Source organism: Manis pentadactyla, chromosome 10 (assembly GCF_030020395.1).
Source record: "Manis pentadactyla isolate mManPen7 chromosome 10, mManPen7.hap1, whole genome shotgun sequence".
Lineage (NCBI taxonomy): Eukaryota > Metazoa > Chordata > Mammalia > Pholidota > Manidae > Manis > Manis pentadactyla.
In genome coordinates this window covers 13,240,119-13,258,940 of record NC_080028.1, presented here as the reverse complement: position 1 = coordinate 13,258,940, position 18,822 = coordinate 13,240,119, and the positions used below count along the sequence as shown (strand labels likewise).

General features: G+C 42.9%; 1 protein-coding gene across 2 annotated transcripts in view; it reads right to left on the bottom strand.

Moving 5' to 3' along the window:
- Positions 1-18,822, bottom strand: part of LARGE1 (LARGE xylosyl- and glucuronyltransferase 1) — a 530,062-nt gene that overhangs the window by 249,109 nt on the left and 262,131 nt on the right. For both annotated transcript variants that reach the window (XM_036902848.2, XM_036902849.2), the window contains exon 4: positions 13,858-13,940. In XM_036902848.2, coding sequence (XP_036758743.1) covers positions 13,858-13,940 — 83 coding nt within the window. The remainder of the gene's footprint in view (positions 1-13,857; positions 13,941-18,822) is intronic.

Genomic DNA, 18,822 nt, shown 5'->3' with positions numbered 1-18,822 from the left:
GCTGATAGACAGTGACTGTAAAGGGGTTTATAGTAGGGACCTGGTATAGGGGAGAGCCTAGTAAACATAATATTCTTCATGTAAGTGTAGATTAAAGATAACAAAAGAAAAAGAAAGAAAAGGGGGATTACTCCATGATAGGATAAAACTAACTATAAATCAATGATTAATGCATGCTTTAAATATCCTTAACTTTGATCACTTAAAGGGTGTCAGATGATCGGCTATGGAGGTACACTTTTCTGATAATATTCTTTTCTCTTAAAAAAAAAAGCAGTTCCTGTGTGGTGACCTCCAATGAGTTCTACACAATGGTATAAAGGGTAGATCAAAGTGTGGGCAAAGGGTCTGTTTTTATTTATACAGAGGATCTAAGCCTAATTTGGCTACCCAGAAAATGAACTAAGATATGATATGAAGAAGAACTTCCAACATCAGCACTCTCTGGAATAGATATACCAGAAGATGATCATCAAAAAACCTCAACAAAGATCCAGACAATGCTGCAGTTGTCACTGCATTCATCCCACTGGTTCCTGGACTTGCCATTGGAATGAAGAAGGAGATATCTAAGCTGGCCTGTGCATACAGTAAAACAACAAATTTGACTGGTCTACACTGTTGGAACTCAACCAAGAATTAGAAGTGCACGTTGTACCGCTCCAAAATCTTACAACTACAGACTATCTACTGCTAAAAGAACATATGGGATGTGAACAGTTCCCAGGAAGGGGCTGTTTTAATTTGTCTGATTTCTCTCAGACTGTTCAAGTACTGTTGGACAATATCCATCATATCATAGACAAATTTTCACAAATGCCTATGGTGCCTAACTGGTTTTCTTGGCCTCACTGGAGATGGCTGGTAATTATAGATCTGCTTTGGTTATGTAACTGTATTCCTATTATGTTAATGTGTGTGTGCAATTTATTTAGTAGTTTAAAACCTATACATGCTTAAATTACTCTACAAGAAGATATGTCAAAGAAATAATCAATCTCCCCATGTTTTCTTCCATCTGCTACCTCTATAGCTTTTCTTCTTCCTTCCTAATTACAACCCTTAAATAGAATTCGTGCCTCATATCAAATTTACCGAGTATCATAATTCCTCCAAGTGCTAAAGATACCTCAAGACAAATGCTGGGCATAGAAGCCACAGGGCATAAATCTGCATAGAAGTAAAAAGCTAAGCTTTTCAAACAATATGGCTTCTCTCTCACTTACCAACTGTAGATCTCCCTGTATGGCCCCGGAAGATGACTGGTTAGCCAGAGACGGGTAAGATTCCTCAAGGGAGGAACAACCTAAGACAGGCACAGTCGCAGGGGGGCCATCAGGTGAGAAATTGGGGATCAACAGAGGTGAGGCTTAGAACCTCTCCCCCCCTGTTTTGAGAGAAATCTTCTGCATCTGTGGATGTTTTATTGCCCTTGTCTACCTTGGATTAACACATAGTCTACAGGCACACACCTGATCATCTACATTTGCTCTCTTACAACACTAAACTAAGTTTTCTTCCTTTATCTTACATCTACCTACCACTTCAGCATTTTATTAAAAATAATAATAATAATAATAAAGGGAGAAATGTGGGATCCACATATAAATCAAGTATAAAAACCAAACGAATATTCATATTTGACCTGATTGTTTATGGTTCATAATGCGTGATCAAAACTGAAAGTTTCTGTGATGACTGCCCTTGCACTGTTCACCATGTAAGAACTTATTTACTATGTAAGAATTTGTTCACCATGTAAGAACTTGTTCATTATACTTTAGGGGATTGGAGACTGTTGAGAATTAGGCTTGGGGTTGATTAATGATTGTGCATTGAGTCCCCTATACAGAATTTTATTGTTGTTAACAACCATTTGATCAATAAATATAAGATATGCCCTCTCAAAAAAAAAAAACATAGGTGTTTGCAATAATCTATTGACTATGCAATTCTCTACTCTGTGCTAGAGACTTGGCACAGGGAGCTATATTTTATTAATGATCTTATCCCCAATTTATAACAGTTCCTTGGAGATATATAAAACATCCAGTAATTGTCTATTGAAAGCATAAATAAATGGGCAAATTAATAATTACCAAAGAGATCCAAATGCACTCACAGTCTGACATAATCTAGCTGAAAGTCAGGTGTAGCACTTGGAAAAAAAATGGACTAAATCTTTAAACCTTGGGTTAGACAATAGTTTCTTTGGTATGACATCTAATCTATAAGCAGCAACAAAATAAACTAGTCCATATCAAAATTAAAACCTTTTGTGCTTCAAATGACACCATCAAGAAAGTAAAAAAGGTAACTTCAGAATGGGAGGAAGTATTTGCAAAGCATATATCTGATAAGGGATTTGTAGTCACTATATATAAAGGTCTTTTACAAGTCAAACAAAACAAAGACAAGTAAACCAATTAAAAACAGAGCAAAAGATTTGAACACCCACTTCTCAAAGAATGTATACAAATGGCCAATAAAGACAAGAAAAGATACTCAACATCACTGGTCATTAGGAAATGCTGTACCTATTAAAGCACAGAGACACCACTTCACGTCCACTGCAATGGCTAAAATTTTAAAAAGATGAGAAAAAACAAGTTTTTGTGATCATGTGGAGATACTAGAACCCTCATTTGTAACTTGTGGAACTGAAAAATGATCTAGCTGCTTTGGAAAATGGTTCAGTGGTTCCTTGAAAAAATAAGCATAAGGACAGGATTTAAAAAGATGGAAGCAAGAGAAGTGATGCAGAAATCTCCTCCTAAAAATAAAGCAAATACAACTAATTCTGAAGAACAGCTGGAAAGAATAAGACTGCAACAGACAGCCTATATCTGGGGTAAAGAGAAGACCTTGTGGAAAAGGGTAAAGTAGCAGAGCTGCGATCCAGTGGGACAGAAGCCTTCCCCACACCCCAGCTCAGTGGCAGGAGGAAGAAAAACAGAGTGGGGAGGGAGCAGAAGCCTGGGATTGCTAAAAACCCACCCCTGGAGATCTACTCTGGCAGCACAAATGAGCATTACATGGTGCTCTGAAAATAACAGGGGTTGGAAAGCAAAGACAGATGGAATAGTCAGAGAGTGAGACTGCAGCCGCTTTGGAGAACAGGTACCCACTATCAGCTGCTTTGGGACAAGAGAAAGGCGGGCACTTTGAAAAACCTCCCAATATTGAGAGGGTTGCTAAAAGGGCAAGGATTACACTGAACTAGCTGCTCAGGAGAGAGGCTAGGTGGACAAAATAATTGAGCCTAGCAGATACGGGATTTTCAGGAGCTTCACATTCCATCTCCCTGGCTGGAAATGCAGCGCCAAGGCCCCTACTGCGATATGAAGCCTGCTGCTCCTTCCTCCCACCAGCACCGGTTCACAAACCTTCTGCCCCCGCCATTGCACCAGGCTAGCCAGAAGGCGGCCCCACCTATGGCAGGCACAGGCAAAGTCTCTACACTGCATGCTTGGCCCACTGGCCCTGGCAGTGGAGGCAGGCACAGTGGCCAGGAAGCAGGAAAGAGCTCTTTCCTCCTGGCAGGCACTGGCACCGCAAGTCTGCAAACCCTACGATCACTCCAGGGGCTGGGAATTTCCAGAGAGCACAGCATCAGGGCACTAGAGGGGCCACATCACAAAGTTCTTATTCCACAGTAACCACTGGAAATATGACACAGTAAAAGAATCTGGTACAAACCAAAATCCCTCAAATACCAGAAAGAGGGCTAAGTGAAACTGAAATCACCAATCTTCTGGATAAAGATTTCAAAATAAAAATCATAAACATGCTCGTGGAGCTAAAGAAAAATATTCAAGACCTCTGGGAGGACATCAAGAAATAGATAGAAACTTTGAGAAGTACAGTATCTGAAATGAAACATATAATGGAGGGATTTAAAAGCAGATTAGATGAGGTAGAGGAGACAGTAAATGAAATAGAAATAAGAGAACAGGAATACAAAGAAGCTGAGGCACAAAGAGTAAAAAGGATCTCTAAGAATGAAAGAATAATAAGAGAACTGTGTGAGCACGAAAAATACTCGCATTATGGGGATACCAGAAGAAGAAAAGAGAGAGAAAAGGGATAGAAAGACTATTTGGAGGTAATTGCTGAAAACTTCCCCAGTCTGGGGAAAGCAAAGTCAAGGACAAGGACAGAGTATGAAAAGCCGCCAGAGAGAGAAAAAAGATCTCATACAAACAAAAACCCATCAGACTATTATCAGACGTCTCAGGAGAAAGGCCAGAAGGGAGTGGCATGGTATATTTAATGCAATGAAACAGAAGGCCTTCTAACCAAGAATACTTTGCCCATCAAGATTATCATTTAAATTTGAAGCAGGATGAAAAAATTCCCAGATAAGCAAAAGTTAAGGGAACTTCCCTCCCATAAACCATCTCTACAGTATATTTTGGAGGGACTGCAACAGATGAAAGTGCTCCGAAGGCTAAACAAATGTCACCAGGGAAAATAAAACCACAGTAAAGGAAATAGACCAATTAATTACTAAGCAAATGCAAAATTAAATCAACTATGCCCAATGTCAGTCAAGGGATACACAGAGAGTACAGAATATGACCTCTAATATACAAAGAGGGGAGGAGGAAAACAAGAAGGTTAGGAAATAAAACCTTTAGATGGTGTTTGAAATAGTGTACTAAGTGAGTTAAGTTAGACTGTTAGTAGAGAAGCTGCCCTTGAACCTTTGGTAACCACGAATCTAAAGCCTGCAATGGCAATAAGTACCTATCTATCAATAATCACATTAAATGAAAATGGAGTGAATGTACCAATCAAAAGACAAAGAGTTACAGAATGGATAAAAAAACAAGACCCATCTATATGCTGCCTACAAGGGACTCACTTCAAACTCAAAGACATACACAGAATAAAAGTGAAGGGATGGAAAAAGATATTTCATGCAAATAATAGGGAGAAAAAATTCACTTTAGTGTAAATATGTATGTCCTTAATGTTAACTCTTGCTAATCTCCCTCTGAACAAAAGAGAACCGAATGGAGGCTCATTCCAATGGTTGATTTTGGAATTTTCAGGGATCTGTCATTAAAACTCTTTTACCTTCCAGAGTTAGAAACCAAATGTATAATAAGACTCAAGACATCACACATGGACAACGAAATATCACCTTTATTGCTCTTAGTCTTGAACTGCAGGCTATTCTTTCTACTGTGGACACAATTGGGCTGTCTTCTGTTCCCAAGAATTGGGTTTACATTCCAGTCAGACTAACCTGGACAGTCGCAGACCTTCTCCACATGGGCAAACATTGACTGTGCCACACAGCTCCCAGGGAAAGAAGCCCAGAAATAGCTGAGCCAATTACCACTTCCAAACTCACAGGTCACTTCCCGTCTCAGGCAAATGACTGAGTACTGGATGTAATTCATATACGAGTGACTCTTTAAATGCATAGAGTTGTTAGTTTGTAGTATTTTCACCAGGTTGCCCGATTATCGCTACTATCTAAAGCGATAGTAGTCACCTCAGAAAGAAACCCCCACGCCCATTAGCAGTCACTCCCCACTTCCCACTTCTTCCATCTCCTGGAAATCACTACTCTGCTTTCAGTTTCTATGGATTTGTTTATTCTGGACATTTCATACAAATGGAGTCATGTAATGTGTTATCTTTTTTGTGTCTGGCATCTTTTACTCAGCATGATGTTTTGAAGGTTCATTTGTGTTGGGCCAGTTCTTTACTCTTTTCGTTGCTCAGTATTGTATGGCTACACTACATTTTGTTTACCCATCATCAATTGGTGGCTGTTGGTGTTGTTTCCACTTCTTACTATAGAATAATTCTACTATGAGGTTTGCGTACAAGCTTTTCTTTGGACATGTGCTTTGTGTATATAACTGGGAATGGACTTGTTGAGTAGCTCAGTAGTGATAACCTTATGTTTACTTTTTTAAATTAAGATATCACTGATATATAATCTTATAAAACTTCACATGAACAACATTGTGGTTGCTACATTCACCCATATTATCGAGTCCCCCACACACACCCCACTGCAGTCACCGACCATCAGCATAGTAAGATGCTATAGAGTCACTACTTGTCTTCTCTGTGCTATACTGCCTTCCCCGTGACCCCCGTACATGTCTGTTAATCATAATGCCCCTTAATCCCTTTCTCCCTCCCTCCCCACCCCCTTCCCTTTGGTAACTGCTAGTCACTTCTTGGAGTCTGTGAGTCTGCTGCTGTTTTGTTCCTTCAGTTTTGCTTTGTTGTTATACTCCACAAATGAGTGAAATCATTTGGTACTTGTCTTTCTCCACCTGGCTTATTTTAAGAGTATAATACACTCCAGCTCCATCCATATTGTTGCAAATGGTAGGATTTGTTTTCTTCTTATGGCTGTTTCCTTCCATTGTGTATATGTACCACATCTTCTTTATCCATTCATCTACTGATGGACACTTAGGTTGCTTCCATATCTTGGCTACTGTAAATAGTGCTGCAATAAACATAGGGATGCATATGTCTTTTTGAAACTGGGATCCTACATTCATATGGTAAATTCCTAGGAGTGGAATTCCTGGGTCAAATGGTATTTCTATTTTTAGGAACCTCCATATTGCTTTCCACAATGGTTGAACTAATTTACATTCCCACCAGCAGTGTAGGAGGGTTCCCCTTTCTCAACATCCTCACCAGCATTTGTTGTCCCTTGTCTTTTAGATGGTGGCCATCCTAACTGGTGTGAGGTGATATCTCATTGTGGTTTTAATTTGCATTTCCCTGATGATTAGCGATGTGGAGCATCCCTTCATGTGCCTGTTGGCCATCTGAATTTCTTCTTTGGAGAAGTGTCTGTTCAGATCCTCTGCCCATTTTTTAATTGGATTATTTGATTTTTGGGTGTTTAGGCATGTGAGTTCTTTATGTATTTTGGATGTTAACGTCTTATCAGATCTGTCATTTACGAATATATTCCCCCATACTGTAGGATGCCTTTTTGTTCTGCTGATGGTGTCCTTTGCTGTACAGAAGCTTTTTAGTTTCATGTAGTCCCATTTGTTCATTTTTGCTTTTGTTCCCCTTGCCCAAGGAGATGTGTTCAGGAAAAAGTTGCTCATGTTTATATTCAAGAGATTTTTGCCTGTGTTTTCTTCTAAGAAAGAGTTTTATGGTTTCATGACTTATACTCAGGTTACTCTTCGAGTTTACTTTTGTGTATTGAGATAGACAACAATCCAGTTTCCTTCTCTTACATGTAGCTGTCCAGTTTTGCCAACACAAGTTGTTGAAGAGGTTGTCATTTCCCCATTGTATATCCATGGAGGAATAAGTTCCTTAAAATATGATTCAATGTCAGTTAAGTTTATATCTGTACAACATCTAAAATAGTCTTTAATACCAGTCACCAGTTATATATGTATTTTGGGAACACTGCTTTAAGCACATGAGAGAAAGGTTCCCACCTCACCAGGCCAGCCTGTGTCCACATCTTAATATATAACAGGTCTCCCATAGTTTGCCTACGTTCAAACAACACAGGCATTAGGTCTGTTCTATATTCAGACCAGATCACACTTTTGCAACAAAGAGGAAGCCAGTGCATGCTTCCCCTTCAGCGGAGCCTGCACACTTTGCTCCTAACGAGCCAGGCTCCTGCTGCCTCTGGTTTCCTTAACTACTCCCCTGTTCCAGGTTGGGATGCAATAAATATGGTAATAGAAAGAGGAAAAGATGATTAATCCCCAGTTTTCTCCCTGCTTTTCCTTTCTTATTTTGTCAGGAATGTGCCACAGCCTCTACAAGGCAATCCATGGCTTGTTTATATTAAAATATACAGGGACAGCTGAGCTGAAAGAATCCTTAATCATTAAGTTCATGATGGAATTGCAATTTTAGAAAAAGAGCCTGTGACAGCAGCTCGAATGCTCACTGAACCTGTTAGACTTAGAGCTTTAATAGAACTCACCGCAGTGAAACACTGCAGCCAGGATGAGGCTTTTTCAGGGTGACTTTTTTGGTTTGAGGGAGGACAAGTGGCCTTGATAATGTGGGAAGATTCAAAGACAAGACAGTATCCTGTCAGAAAAGCTCTCTAGGGGAGAAGAACAGAGCAACTTTACAGAAAAAATCAAAAGTCTTATGGTGTAGTGTGGATTCCAGGGTTTGGCAGAGCCCAGGGTGGAATCCCAGGAATAGTACTTACTCATTTGTGACCTTGAACAAGCTACTTAATGTCTCTGAGCTTCGGTTTCCACATCCATTTATGGAGATAATGGCCTCTACTGGACCAGGTTGCGACAAAGGTCAAATACAATGGCTTATGTGATGCTTGGCATCTGAACTATATGAATTAGTTCCTTTTGGTTTTATATATATGTGCCTGGATACAAACAGCATGAATCTCTTATGTTTCCAAAGATATTACATGTGCATGCTATTTCCTCTCCATCATTACTGAGATATAATTGACAAAAATTGCATATATTTAAGATGCACATTAAACATTTAGGGTGATATTTTTATATATGTAAACATGGTGAGTTAATCACCACAATGAAGCTAATTAACATATCTACCACCTCACATCATTATTTTTCCTTTTCTTTTCCGTATGCTATTTATTTCCTTAAGTCTTACTACAACACTAATGTCCCGGCATTTAAAGACTGTTTAGTTTACATTCAGTACCTCAAACATAGATCCTGAGGGGATCGAGAGGATTATGGGAACCATGGTAATGAGATGATCATGTCTACTGGCCACCCACTCATAATGCTAAATAAAAATAATAATGACATTCAAAATTATATTCTTCCTGGTGAACAATTCTGACTCTGAAGCTTGACTGACTGGCCTCCAACCCAGCCCTGACCACCCTTTCTGTGACCCACAGCCACTACTTAACATTCAATTCTCAGTTTCATCATCCATAAAGTGGGAATAATACCAGTACCACCCTCATGGTGTTACCTGAGCAGTGAAGTACTAATATCTGAGAAATACTTAGAGCAGGGCCTCATACAGAGGGAGAACTACATTCGTATTTGTTAAGTAACAAAATACAGAAATGGTTCACACGAGTTATCTTTTGATATTCAAAACAGGGCTCCACTGAGAGGTCAGGGAACAAGCCAAATCTCCCAGAAGTACAGTGACATGCCTCCGGGCCTCCAGCTCACAGGTGGCAAGACCGGAGGCAAGACCCACTTCTGTTTCTTAGTTGGATTCAAATCCTAGGTTCTTCCCTTCACAACCTGGAAACTGCTTCTATAGGAAGCTGAAGGTTGAATAAGCAATAAGAAAACAATCAGAGGCAAACGCTGGTCCCAAATATGCTGTTTTATCCACCGTGTTCTTCAGGAAAACACATTTCTAAAAAAAAGAAAAGCATAAAAACAACAAAACCCCAGCTGCTTGATATGCAAAGTAAAGAAGATACCCAGTTCTGCCCTGCCAACAGGCTGCACACTCTAAGAGTTAAGTAGATCATTCTAGCAAACAAATATTAAAATTTTACAAGCTGGGCCACCTTCCTGCCCAGGAGGTAAACACTTAGTAACTATGTAAATATTTTTTGTCCCTGCTCACTAAAAAGCTAGGTTTCCTTGAAGAGCAACTATACCCCCCGGTTTATCTGTAACTGGGATTGGAGGTACAGGCAGTCTCCAAGTTTTTGTTTAAATACCCTTCCATCTAGATGACACAGACATGTATTGAGCTGTTTTCTACCATGGAAACCTTCACTCATATATATTTTGTACTTATTTTCTTTGCATTCACTTTTCTTCAGCACAGAGACTGCATCATGAGATGACCAAAATATAAATACATATAAAGAGAAAACAAAAACAAGATCCCTTTTTTCTACCACTCCCATCATAACATGAACATTTCCATTTTTAACGTATTTTCTGCTAGTGTTTCATCCCCCCATACTTCGACCATGTATATGTGTATATGCACACATCTTATACAAAAATCATGCAACCGTTTTTGAATTGTGTGCTCACTTATTTTATGTCATTAAATTTGTCCATGTTATGACATACTTTTTAAAACCAGCTGTGAACATAGTTTACTATAAAAGGAGGTTTCTTATTTAGTTCTACTATTTTTAGGTGCTGTTCCATTTTTTATTATTTTAAAAAACTTATGATTATAAGCAGTATTTCATACAAGCTTTCCCTGTAGTTAGGATTACCCTTTTAAGACAGAGTCCTTAAAGTGGGCATATAACGTGAAGGTCTCAAGCACAATACTATAAAATTCCTTTCCAAAACATTACAGGAATTTTCAGTTCCAGCCTCAGAGTATAAGAGTGCCTATATCACTCTTTTCCTATCTAAAATATAGTGTGCCCACCGTCACCAGGCATACTGCAGAAGTAAAACTGATTTGATGTAACAAAGCAAGCCTTACATGAAAATTTGCTGAAAATCTTGTCTGGAAAATAAATCTAATTGCTGTAATTAACAGTGAAAGCCAAAAGAAGCCTCCTGCACCACTATCATTATATTATTACTAACATCAGGAAGGTACTTCATTTGTCAAAGTGTTTCATAATCGTGTATTAGTTAATCCCCGTAACATGCTTTGGAAGCAATGAAGCTATTTCTAGCTGGACTTACTGTGTTCAAAGTCTTTCAAAAGTCCTTTTGTCTTAATATCTCAACTTATTATCACCAGCACATCAATTCACAGAATTGTTCTCATTTTTAGAATTTCAGGGCTGAGAGGGAGGGACTTAAATGGTCACAGGGTCCAAGAAGATCAAGCAGGGACTGACATGGGGTTCAGAAATTTCACAACACATACTAACAGTTTGCTTTTTCTCAAGTCCTCATGTGTCCATGAAAGGATGGCATGCCATCAGCAGCTAAGAATAAAACTACTGCTATTTTTAAATGTGACATCTTTGTGTTATACAGTTACTGCAGGAGTAAAAGTTTATACTCAACAGGATTCTTATGATTTCAACAACTATTGGAATGATTTGATTTGGAGCCAAAGCAACAGCAATATTTACACCCAACACCACCACCAGAAATTTTTATGACCGTAAAATTTGCCATAAGTGAGAACCAGCATGACTATCCATAACCAAGAAAATACTCTTTTGTAAAAAAGGTGCTGTTTTTCAATCGGGGAGGGACTCATGTTCTTTAGTGGTGACAAGGAATAAATACATTAAAAGTGGAGAACCACTTCACCTAATTCAATGCTCAGTCCTCAGAATACCTGTTTCAAGCAGCAGAGGAAGGCTGCAGAAGCACAAGGAGGCTCAAAAACTGCACAGGAGCTGTGGGGGAGTAGAAAGGCCACCTCGCCTCAGTCAGAAGATGTGGGGTTGAGTCCCGCGTGGTTATTGTTTACTGGCATTCCCATCTCCTCCTGAGATGTGCACCTGCAATCATATTGCCACCTGGACAGAACTGTGAGGTGGTCCTGAGAGCCTTGATCGCTGAGAATGTTCGGTATCTGTCAGCTGCTCATTTCTCCCACCCTATCTTCCCCACTCCAGGGAGGGGACAGGGACTTAGATGGTTTGCTAACCCACTAGTTGACCGCAGGCACATGATGGCTTCTAGCAAAAGAACCTCCCAGGTGAGTTCAGTATAAATGGCTGAGCTTAAAAAATAAGCGTTGTTTTCAACCAACAAGTTTTGGGGTGAACTGATTCGCAGCAAAAGCTAACTGATAAAAGAACTGAAGTCTAGAGAGTAAAAATGACTTGCTGTAAATCATTCAGTTATATAGTGACATGACTGTGAAACTGAGTAGGTCTGAAATGGATATATTAAGTCAACTGATTGGATAAATATATCTTGAGGTTGTTAGCGAAGTCTCCCAGATTTGCTTGTTAAACAATAAACGTTTATTGAGCATATAATACAAGTTGAGTGCTTTGTTAAGATACTGGGAATATAGAAAAATAAGGCATGGTTTCTCTCCCCAGAAATCTCATACTCTACTACAGAAGAGTATTGTATCAATAAATAAAGTGCAATGTAATCAATATAACAGTAGAAAGATGAATAAGGTATTATGGGCTGGTAGAAGGGCAGTCCCAAACCAGACTGACCAGTACAGTTAGGATTCCTGTTAGAAATGATGCCTACACAAAGTCTTAAAGGACAAGAAGAATTTGCCAGATGATGGGGAGAGAAGAGGAAGGAGGGCAGAAATGGGCAGACATTTCAAAGACAAAAACAACAGGCAGGGCACTCCTTGGAGAGGGGGTAGAGCTCTAAGCAGGTCAATGTTGCTGGAGCTTGAAGGAGGTGAGAGAGCAAACACTTCTCAGAATGACCTCAGACCCTAGAATGTCTGTCCACATGGCGAAGAGGCTCAATTCTCTGTTCTCAACAAGGAAAAGCCAACAAAAGGTTTTAAGAAATCAGACTGGCCTTTTTGAAATATCATTCTGGCATTAGAGAGGCTGGATCTAGGGGGGCTCAGGAATGACAAGTATAGGGGAGAGACTATGCACACCTGAATTACACCTGGTGCAGCTGAAAAATATATAAGGAGAACCTCAACACGTTGATAAAAGATGGGCTGGTTGGGGACTGAGAGAGAAAGTGGAACTGAAGACGAATGCCAATTCTTACAGAATTGGCAGGCAGGGGTCCACCATTTCTCCCATCTCTGCTGATGCCACACACAGCTGCATTTGGGCATAAAACTTTATACTGATCTTTGTTCAACTGAACTCTGAGAGCTTGTCATGATGGCTCCTACTGTTGAGAACCTCTTGGACCCTGACTCAGCGGTCTGATGCATTTCCATACCATTGGCTACAGATAAAGCTTCACCCAAACTCTTGGTAAGAATGTTACAACACAGCCGAGAGCATGGGGTGGAACTGTGGACTCCATTCCAAATAAACCCTGAATATGTTATCTGTCTATAAGAAAATCCTGTGAAAAAGTAGAAGCACACAGCAGGAGCCTGACTTGGAGAAGAGATGACTCAGGAGAGGCAGAATCACTTCCAGGTGGAAAAGGAATCTGTCCTTTGTAGGACTTGTTTCATGGGGTGGGGGTGGGGTGGGGTGAGGGGGATGTCCCCTAGGGTCACAGGTGTCATCATTTATTGGTTGGAAGATTTCAGTATAAAGCAGGACTTTCTAATGATTAGAAATGCCCAGAGGTGGGACAGGCCACACTGGACTAGAGAAAGCACCTTTTATTATTTTGCTAGGGCTGCCGTAACAGAATACAACAGACTGGGGAGCTTAAACAATAGAAATTTATTTCTCCCCAGTTCTGCAGGCTGGATGTCCGAGCTTAAGGTGTCAACAGGGTTGATTTCTGCTGAGGCCTCTTTCCTGGGCTAGCAGATGGCCATGTCTCCCTGAGTCCTCATGTGGTTTTCCCTGCAGGACGTGCACCTGTGTCCTAGTCTCCTCTTTGTATAAGGATACCAGTCATGCTGAATTAGGGCCCATATAACCTCAAATTAATTGAATCACCTCCTTAAAGGTGCCATCTCCAAATACAGTCACATTCTGAGGTCCTGGGTGCCGGAATTCCAACAGATAAACTACAGGGGGATGCAGTTCAGTCCATAACCAACCTGTCAACAGGAATGTGGAAACAGAGGCAAGAGAATGCAATGAAGAAACTGAAGCATCAAATTTGGGGTGTTCTTGAAGAAAGGTCCCTTGAGTTCTAAGAGCTACAATTCTAAACACCATAAGGCTGCACTTCATTGTGACTGGTAAACATTATTAACACGATACTCTCCCCAGAGTTTCAGAGAAAAATTACATTTTCATGGCAGCTTACTGAGTGATGAGAAACGCCACTCGTACTGAAGGCTTCCGCGAGGAAGTGTGCAGGCGGGCAGCCCAACCACCAAGCTTACCTGTGGAACAGGACAGACTTGACCAAGGTGACGACATCCCGGCTGGCATTATATCCGGCACAGACGATAGCCACGTGGATTGTCTGGGAAGCAAAGAAAACAAGGCGAGCAGTTAGTTGGAAGAGGACCTTCCTGGTGCTTCACAGCACATGCCAAGGAACACTTGCCCATTATTTCTTGTTGGGATCATTAGAAAACAAAGGGCACAGTCTGCAGCTGTGGAAAATAACTCAAGACAGTTTTATTAAGGCCTTTTTAATCGGTTTATGGAGCTATCATCATCTGCAAACCATTAAAGCTCTTTTCAATTACATTTTGGGGACAAGAAGAATGGCGATTGGCTCAAATAGGCAAACAGTGAGTCCCCTGCCCCCAGGCCCTGGGTGGGAGACAATGACAACTGGTAAAGAGAGAAGAACATATGCCCTAAAAGGACAAACTTACAATCAGGGATCTCAGACTGATAAGTAAGGGCTTGGAGTTTGGGAAATGTTCTCGCCAGAGGTCATGGGCTTGGCTGGGGGCCACCTGACAGCAGGGCATAGAGACCAGTGAAAACCTTGGGGCCCCGGCTGGGGGATCATTCAGCTGATTGAAACTTTGGATCCCTTCATCTAAGTAGGCAAGAACATGGGCCCCAGACATGAACCCTGGCTCTGCCTGTAACCCAGGGCGGCCGTGGGGAAGTTGCAGGGTGACTCACTGTAACATAAGAATCACGACACGTGACACCTGCAGGACGTCATTGAGAACAGGAGGGCAGGATGCCGAGAGCAGATGTGCTCCTCAGCACGCTGCCTTCCAGTCATAGCAAAAAATGGCCTGAGTGCTGCGCTTCCCAGAAGGGGTGCCTTGGTGTGTTGTGAATAAACTGCAGGTGAAGATACTCATCTCTTCCAGTGAGATCTCAAGGCTGCCAGACAGGGCTAGTGCCCTCAGGCGTGGCTACCCTCTGCTGCCAGCAACTCTGCCTGAGGACCTCCTGGTGCCTTACAATTATTCTCTGTGGGCAAAGACTGGAAACCAGCTGGCAAAGATCGGAAAACACTGCTCTCGGGCATCTCATGCAAGAAGCCATCCAGCCTCTCAGAACAGCTGGAAGAATGGAGGGTTCCCACCTTGCACTGCTGTGTCTTTACCTACAGCACAGGCTTCCTTGAATCAAAACCCACCTGCCAGCACCCACCCCACCTTGTTCCGTCCCAGGAGTTCTGCAAAACAAGCACAGACCCTCCAGAATGCAATACATTTAAATTAAAGGGAAACCTCTTTGTTTTCAGAACTACGCCCAGCCCTTCCTCCCGGGCCTGGCTTCCAGACTCCCCATTATCCTGATCAACCACGTCCACGTGTACCTCTGTTGACTCTGTACCACTTTTGCAGTCTCCTGTGAGCCCATAGTTACTGCAAAATAAAAAGAAGATCATTTCACTCTACTCTAAGCTCCCATATACAATATGCAACCCCCCAGGGTTGGACCAGGGCTACGATGTCCCCCCATCCTGCTTGGACCTGGGGGGTCAAGAAGGTGAAAGGAGATGAAAGGGAGGGATAATGAGAGCTAATATTTACTGAGCAAATTACTACACTCCAGTACTGGGCTCACCACTTTATAAACATTGTTAGATTAAGGTACCGTGGTTGTACGAGGCAGGTACAGTGTTACTATTTCAGAACTAGATATCAGGCTAAGGCTTAGAGAGATGGGATTCAAATTCTGGAACAGAGATTCATAACCCTGGTGGAACATCAGAAATACTCAAAATATTTTTTAAAAAAATACCCTATGTCACAGCCCCACCTCAGACCAATTAATACACAATCTCTGATGCCCAGGACCTTAACATACCCTGCTGGAAAGCAATGGTTCTCGACGTGGCATAATTCACTCCCAGCCCTGCTGTGGATAAAGTAAAGCTTTCTATTCTCCCCTGGCCCTGGTCGGCTAGCTCAGTACACTTGTGTGGGCAATATGTTGTGACTGACTCTATATAAAGAGCTCCGCCCAGTACTCTGGACGACACGGCGGCATGGCCCTATGGCTGCACAGCTGCAGGAGAGCAGAGGCTGGAGTGGTGGCAGCCCCAAGGACAGAGACTGAGACAGCTGTGGGGCAGAGACGCCCAGAGGCAGATACCAGCTTGCTGCATGCAGACTCGCTCTGAGTGGACAGGATTCTAGGGATTGACCTGCCACTGTGGGAATAAAGTTGGATATAAACCCTTTTACCCTAAGAACATTCAATGAGTGGAATCTCACTGAATCCATAGTGAACTTGCCTGGGGCTGAAACCCATCGGCAAGACACCTGCCCAGAACATTTGACAATGTCTGGAGTCATTTTTGGGTGTCATCCCTGGGGGCATGCAGGGCTACAGGCATGTACTGGCTGGAGGCCAAGGATGCTGCTAATAAACATCCACAAAGCCAAGGACAGCCCTTGTAACCACGCTCAAAAGGTCAAGAGCGCTGCTGTGAGCAGCTCTGTTTTTCAGAAGAAGAAAGGGGAGTGGAGGGTAAGCTCAGGTCCACAGGGTACCGATGCTACCTCTTCTCTAATTTGTGCATATCGTAATTTCTCCACCTGTAAACGAAGGACACCATCATGCATCTCAGGATAGTATCTCCAAAGCCTCAGGATGAAAGACTGTAATGTGGATGCAACCGTCACCATTTAAGTCACGAAGGAAATGAATAGGAAACCGCCTGCACACAGGAGACAACCAGGAAGGGGACAAGAATGGGCAAAAACATGCTGAATCAGGCTCTCTGGAACCGCAAATATTTAAACACGCAGCCGCCAAGATATCAAACTCTGTCTTGACTTCAGGGTTCAGGGACTTTTTTAAATGGGCCCATTAAATGTAAGCACAAGTGCGCACATTCTCAAATATTTTACATAATTTTCCAATCTCTTTGGTTTCATCCAATACACCTGCCATCATGAATAAATGCATCATGTAGAGCCACAGCAGCAGGGCCCTCCTAGCCAGGAAAGCAGAAAATTGGACTGTCATGCTCTTAGAGACATTCGGGGTGGTCCAAAATATGTGGGTACATAAGGGAATCACAGGAGTGGGTCAGGGGCTGGGAGGCCAGAGTTGAGAGCATAGGGGGCAGGGATGAACCAGGAAGAGCAGCGTCACAGATACGGTCTCACTATGATGACTTTAGTTTTGAAGCTAGAAAGTCAAGGCTTCAAGGTTCTCAGTGTGCTGGCTTCACGATGGTCATAATTACTTGGACATTCCTCCCATCAAAGGGCAGGGTTTGAATATCACTCTAACCACTGGCTGCTTGTCAAGCCTTCCTCCCGATAAGTCAGAGATGCCATGCTTGCCTTTATTGCTTGCCAAGCTGGCATGGAGGAAGGTGATATTCTCACTTGCTCCTCCAGACCCACTTGCTACCCTTTCTCCAATTTGCTCTGTGCCATGTGTGCCTGACTTCTAGAGACAGAATTAGCTGGGCTCCCACTGCCTCTGGTTTCTGGCTGAGTTTGGTGGATGGGAGGCCCCAGCAGGCGTCCCGAGGGCGGCAGGAAAGAGGGATCAGACACCCCTTGCTCCTGTCAGAGGCCCTCCCCCAGAGTTCCAGTTCTTGCTGGGCTTCATAAGTCCTCCTGCCTCCCACCCCTCTGGCCCAAGGGTTGTGGTAACTCCCTACAGGGAGGTGCACCCACCCTCACTGGTTCCCCTTAACCCTGCCTACACCTTGGGGCTCCATTAAGCCCTTTCCACCTCTTCTGAGTACACCATCTGCTTCCTGCGAGGACCTACCAATTCTGGTGACCCTTCCTCAGCATCCCTTAGGATTGTCCTGGGGTCTGGCAAGGAAGCACAGAGGACTCTGAAGCACCCATATATACATGGCTGATCCCTAAATGAAGCCAGCAGGAGGGCATCCATGTAATGTGAAAATGTATACATTTGTACTTAGCAATTTTACAGCACCTGACAAAGTTCTCAGGCACACGGACCACAAGCATCTTTCTACTGAAACCGATAGTTTCCCACTCATTCCCTTTAATCCTGACTGTGGTACTGAGCATGCCTTGCACACCTGCAGGCTACACCTGAAGATACAAGTAAGAGATTGCCACAGCTGTGAACAGGGGCTCCTTCCCATGGCACTGGGATCAAGTGGGTGACCTTTACATTTAGGACCTGCAGGAAGGAGTCAGCCATGACATGAATTTTGGGGACTGTGCTGTGCCAGTCACTGTACTGGGGCTCAGAGGAAGGAAAGGGAAGTCAGCCCTCATCCTCCAGGGTCAAGTGAAGAGAAAGAAAGACAGCTAACCAGCCAGTCCCATCTGGAAGGCTCCTCGGATGGCAAGCCCGGTTTCCCTGCAGAGCATCGCCTAGGCAAGAGGACGCAGGGAGCTTCATGGAGGAGGAGGCCTGCCAGTGACTACACCAGGGCAATCGCCACTCCTGAAGCTCAAGGCCAGCTGGGATTTGTGACTTTGGTTCTCAGCCTTTATGAGAACCTAAGAAAGATCACCATAGGGTTGTTTTCTCATATATGGATGCAAGGAAAAAGTTATTATTCCAGAAGAAATTCAGACCAAACAAAGGAATGGCAGGCAAGCTGTGGCCCTGACAGATGTAAGCAACACCCCTCCCAGCCCTGCTCTCCAAGTAGCACCCGGAGCAGTGACCCACGAGGCCTGGTGCACCCTTCAGGGCATTCTGCTGGGCGCACAATTGAGCAAAAGCATCTCAAACCAGGCAGACTTTGGAGTGAGGGGAAACTGATTTTGACACCAGCATCTGCTATGCTATAAAATCAGGCGCAGCCCAGAGCCTCTCTGCAGCTACAGACTCCCATGTTGGGGGCAAGGGCAGGCCTCCCAGAGGACAGATGCCGCCATGGCAGCTGCCCAGGAGCACACAGCTGGGGACAGACGCTGGGCGGGTTAGTGGGAAAAACCCAGCAAGAGTGAAGAGACCTCGGTTTGAGC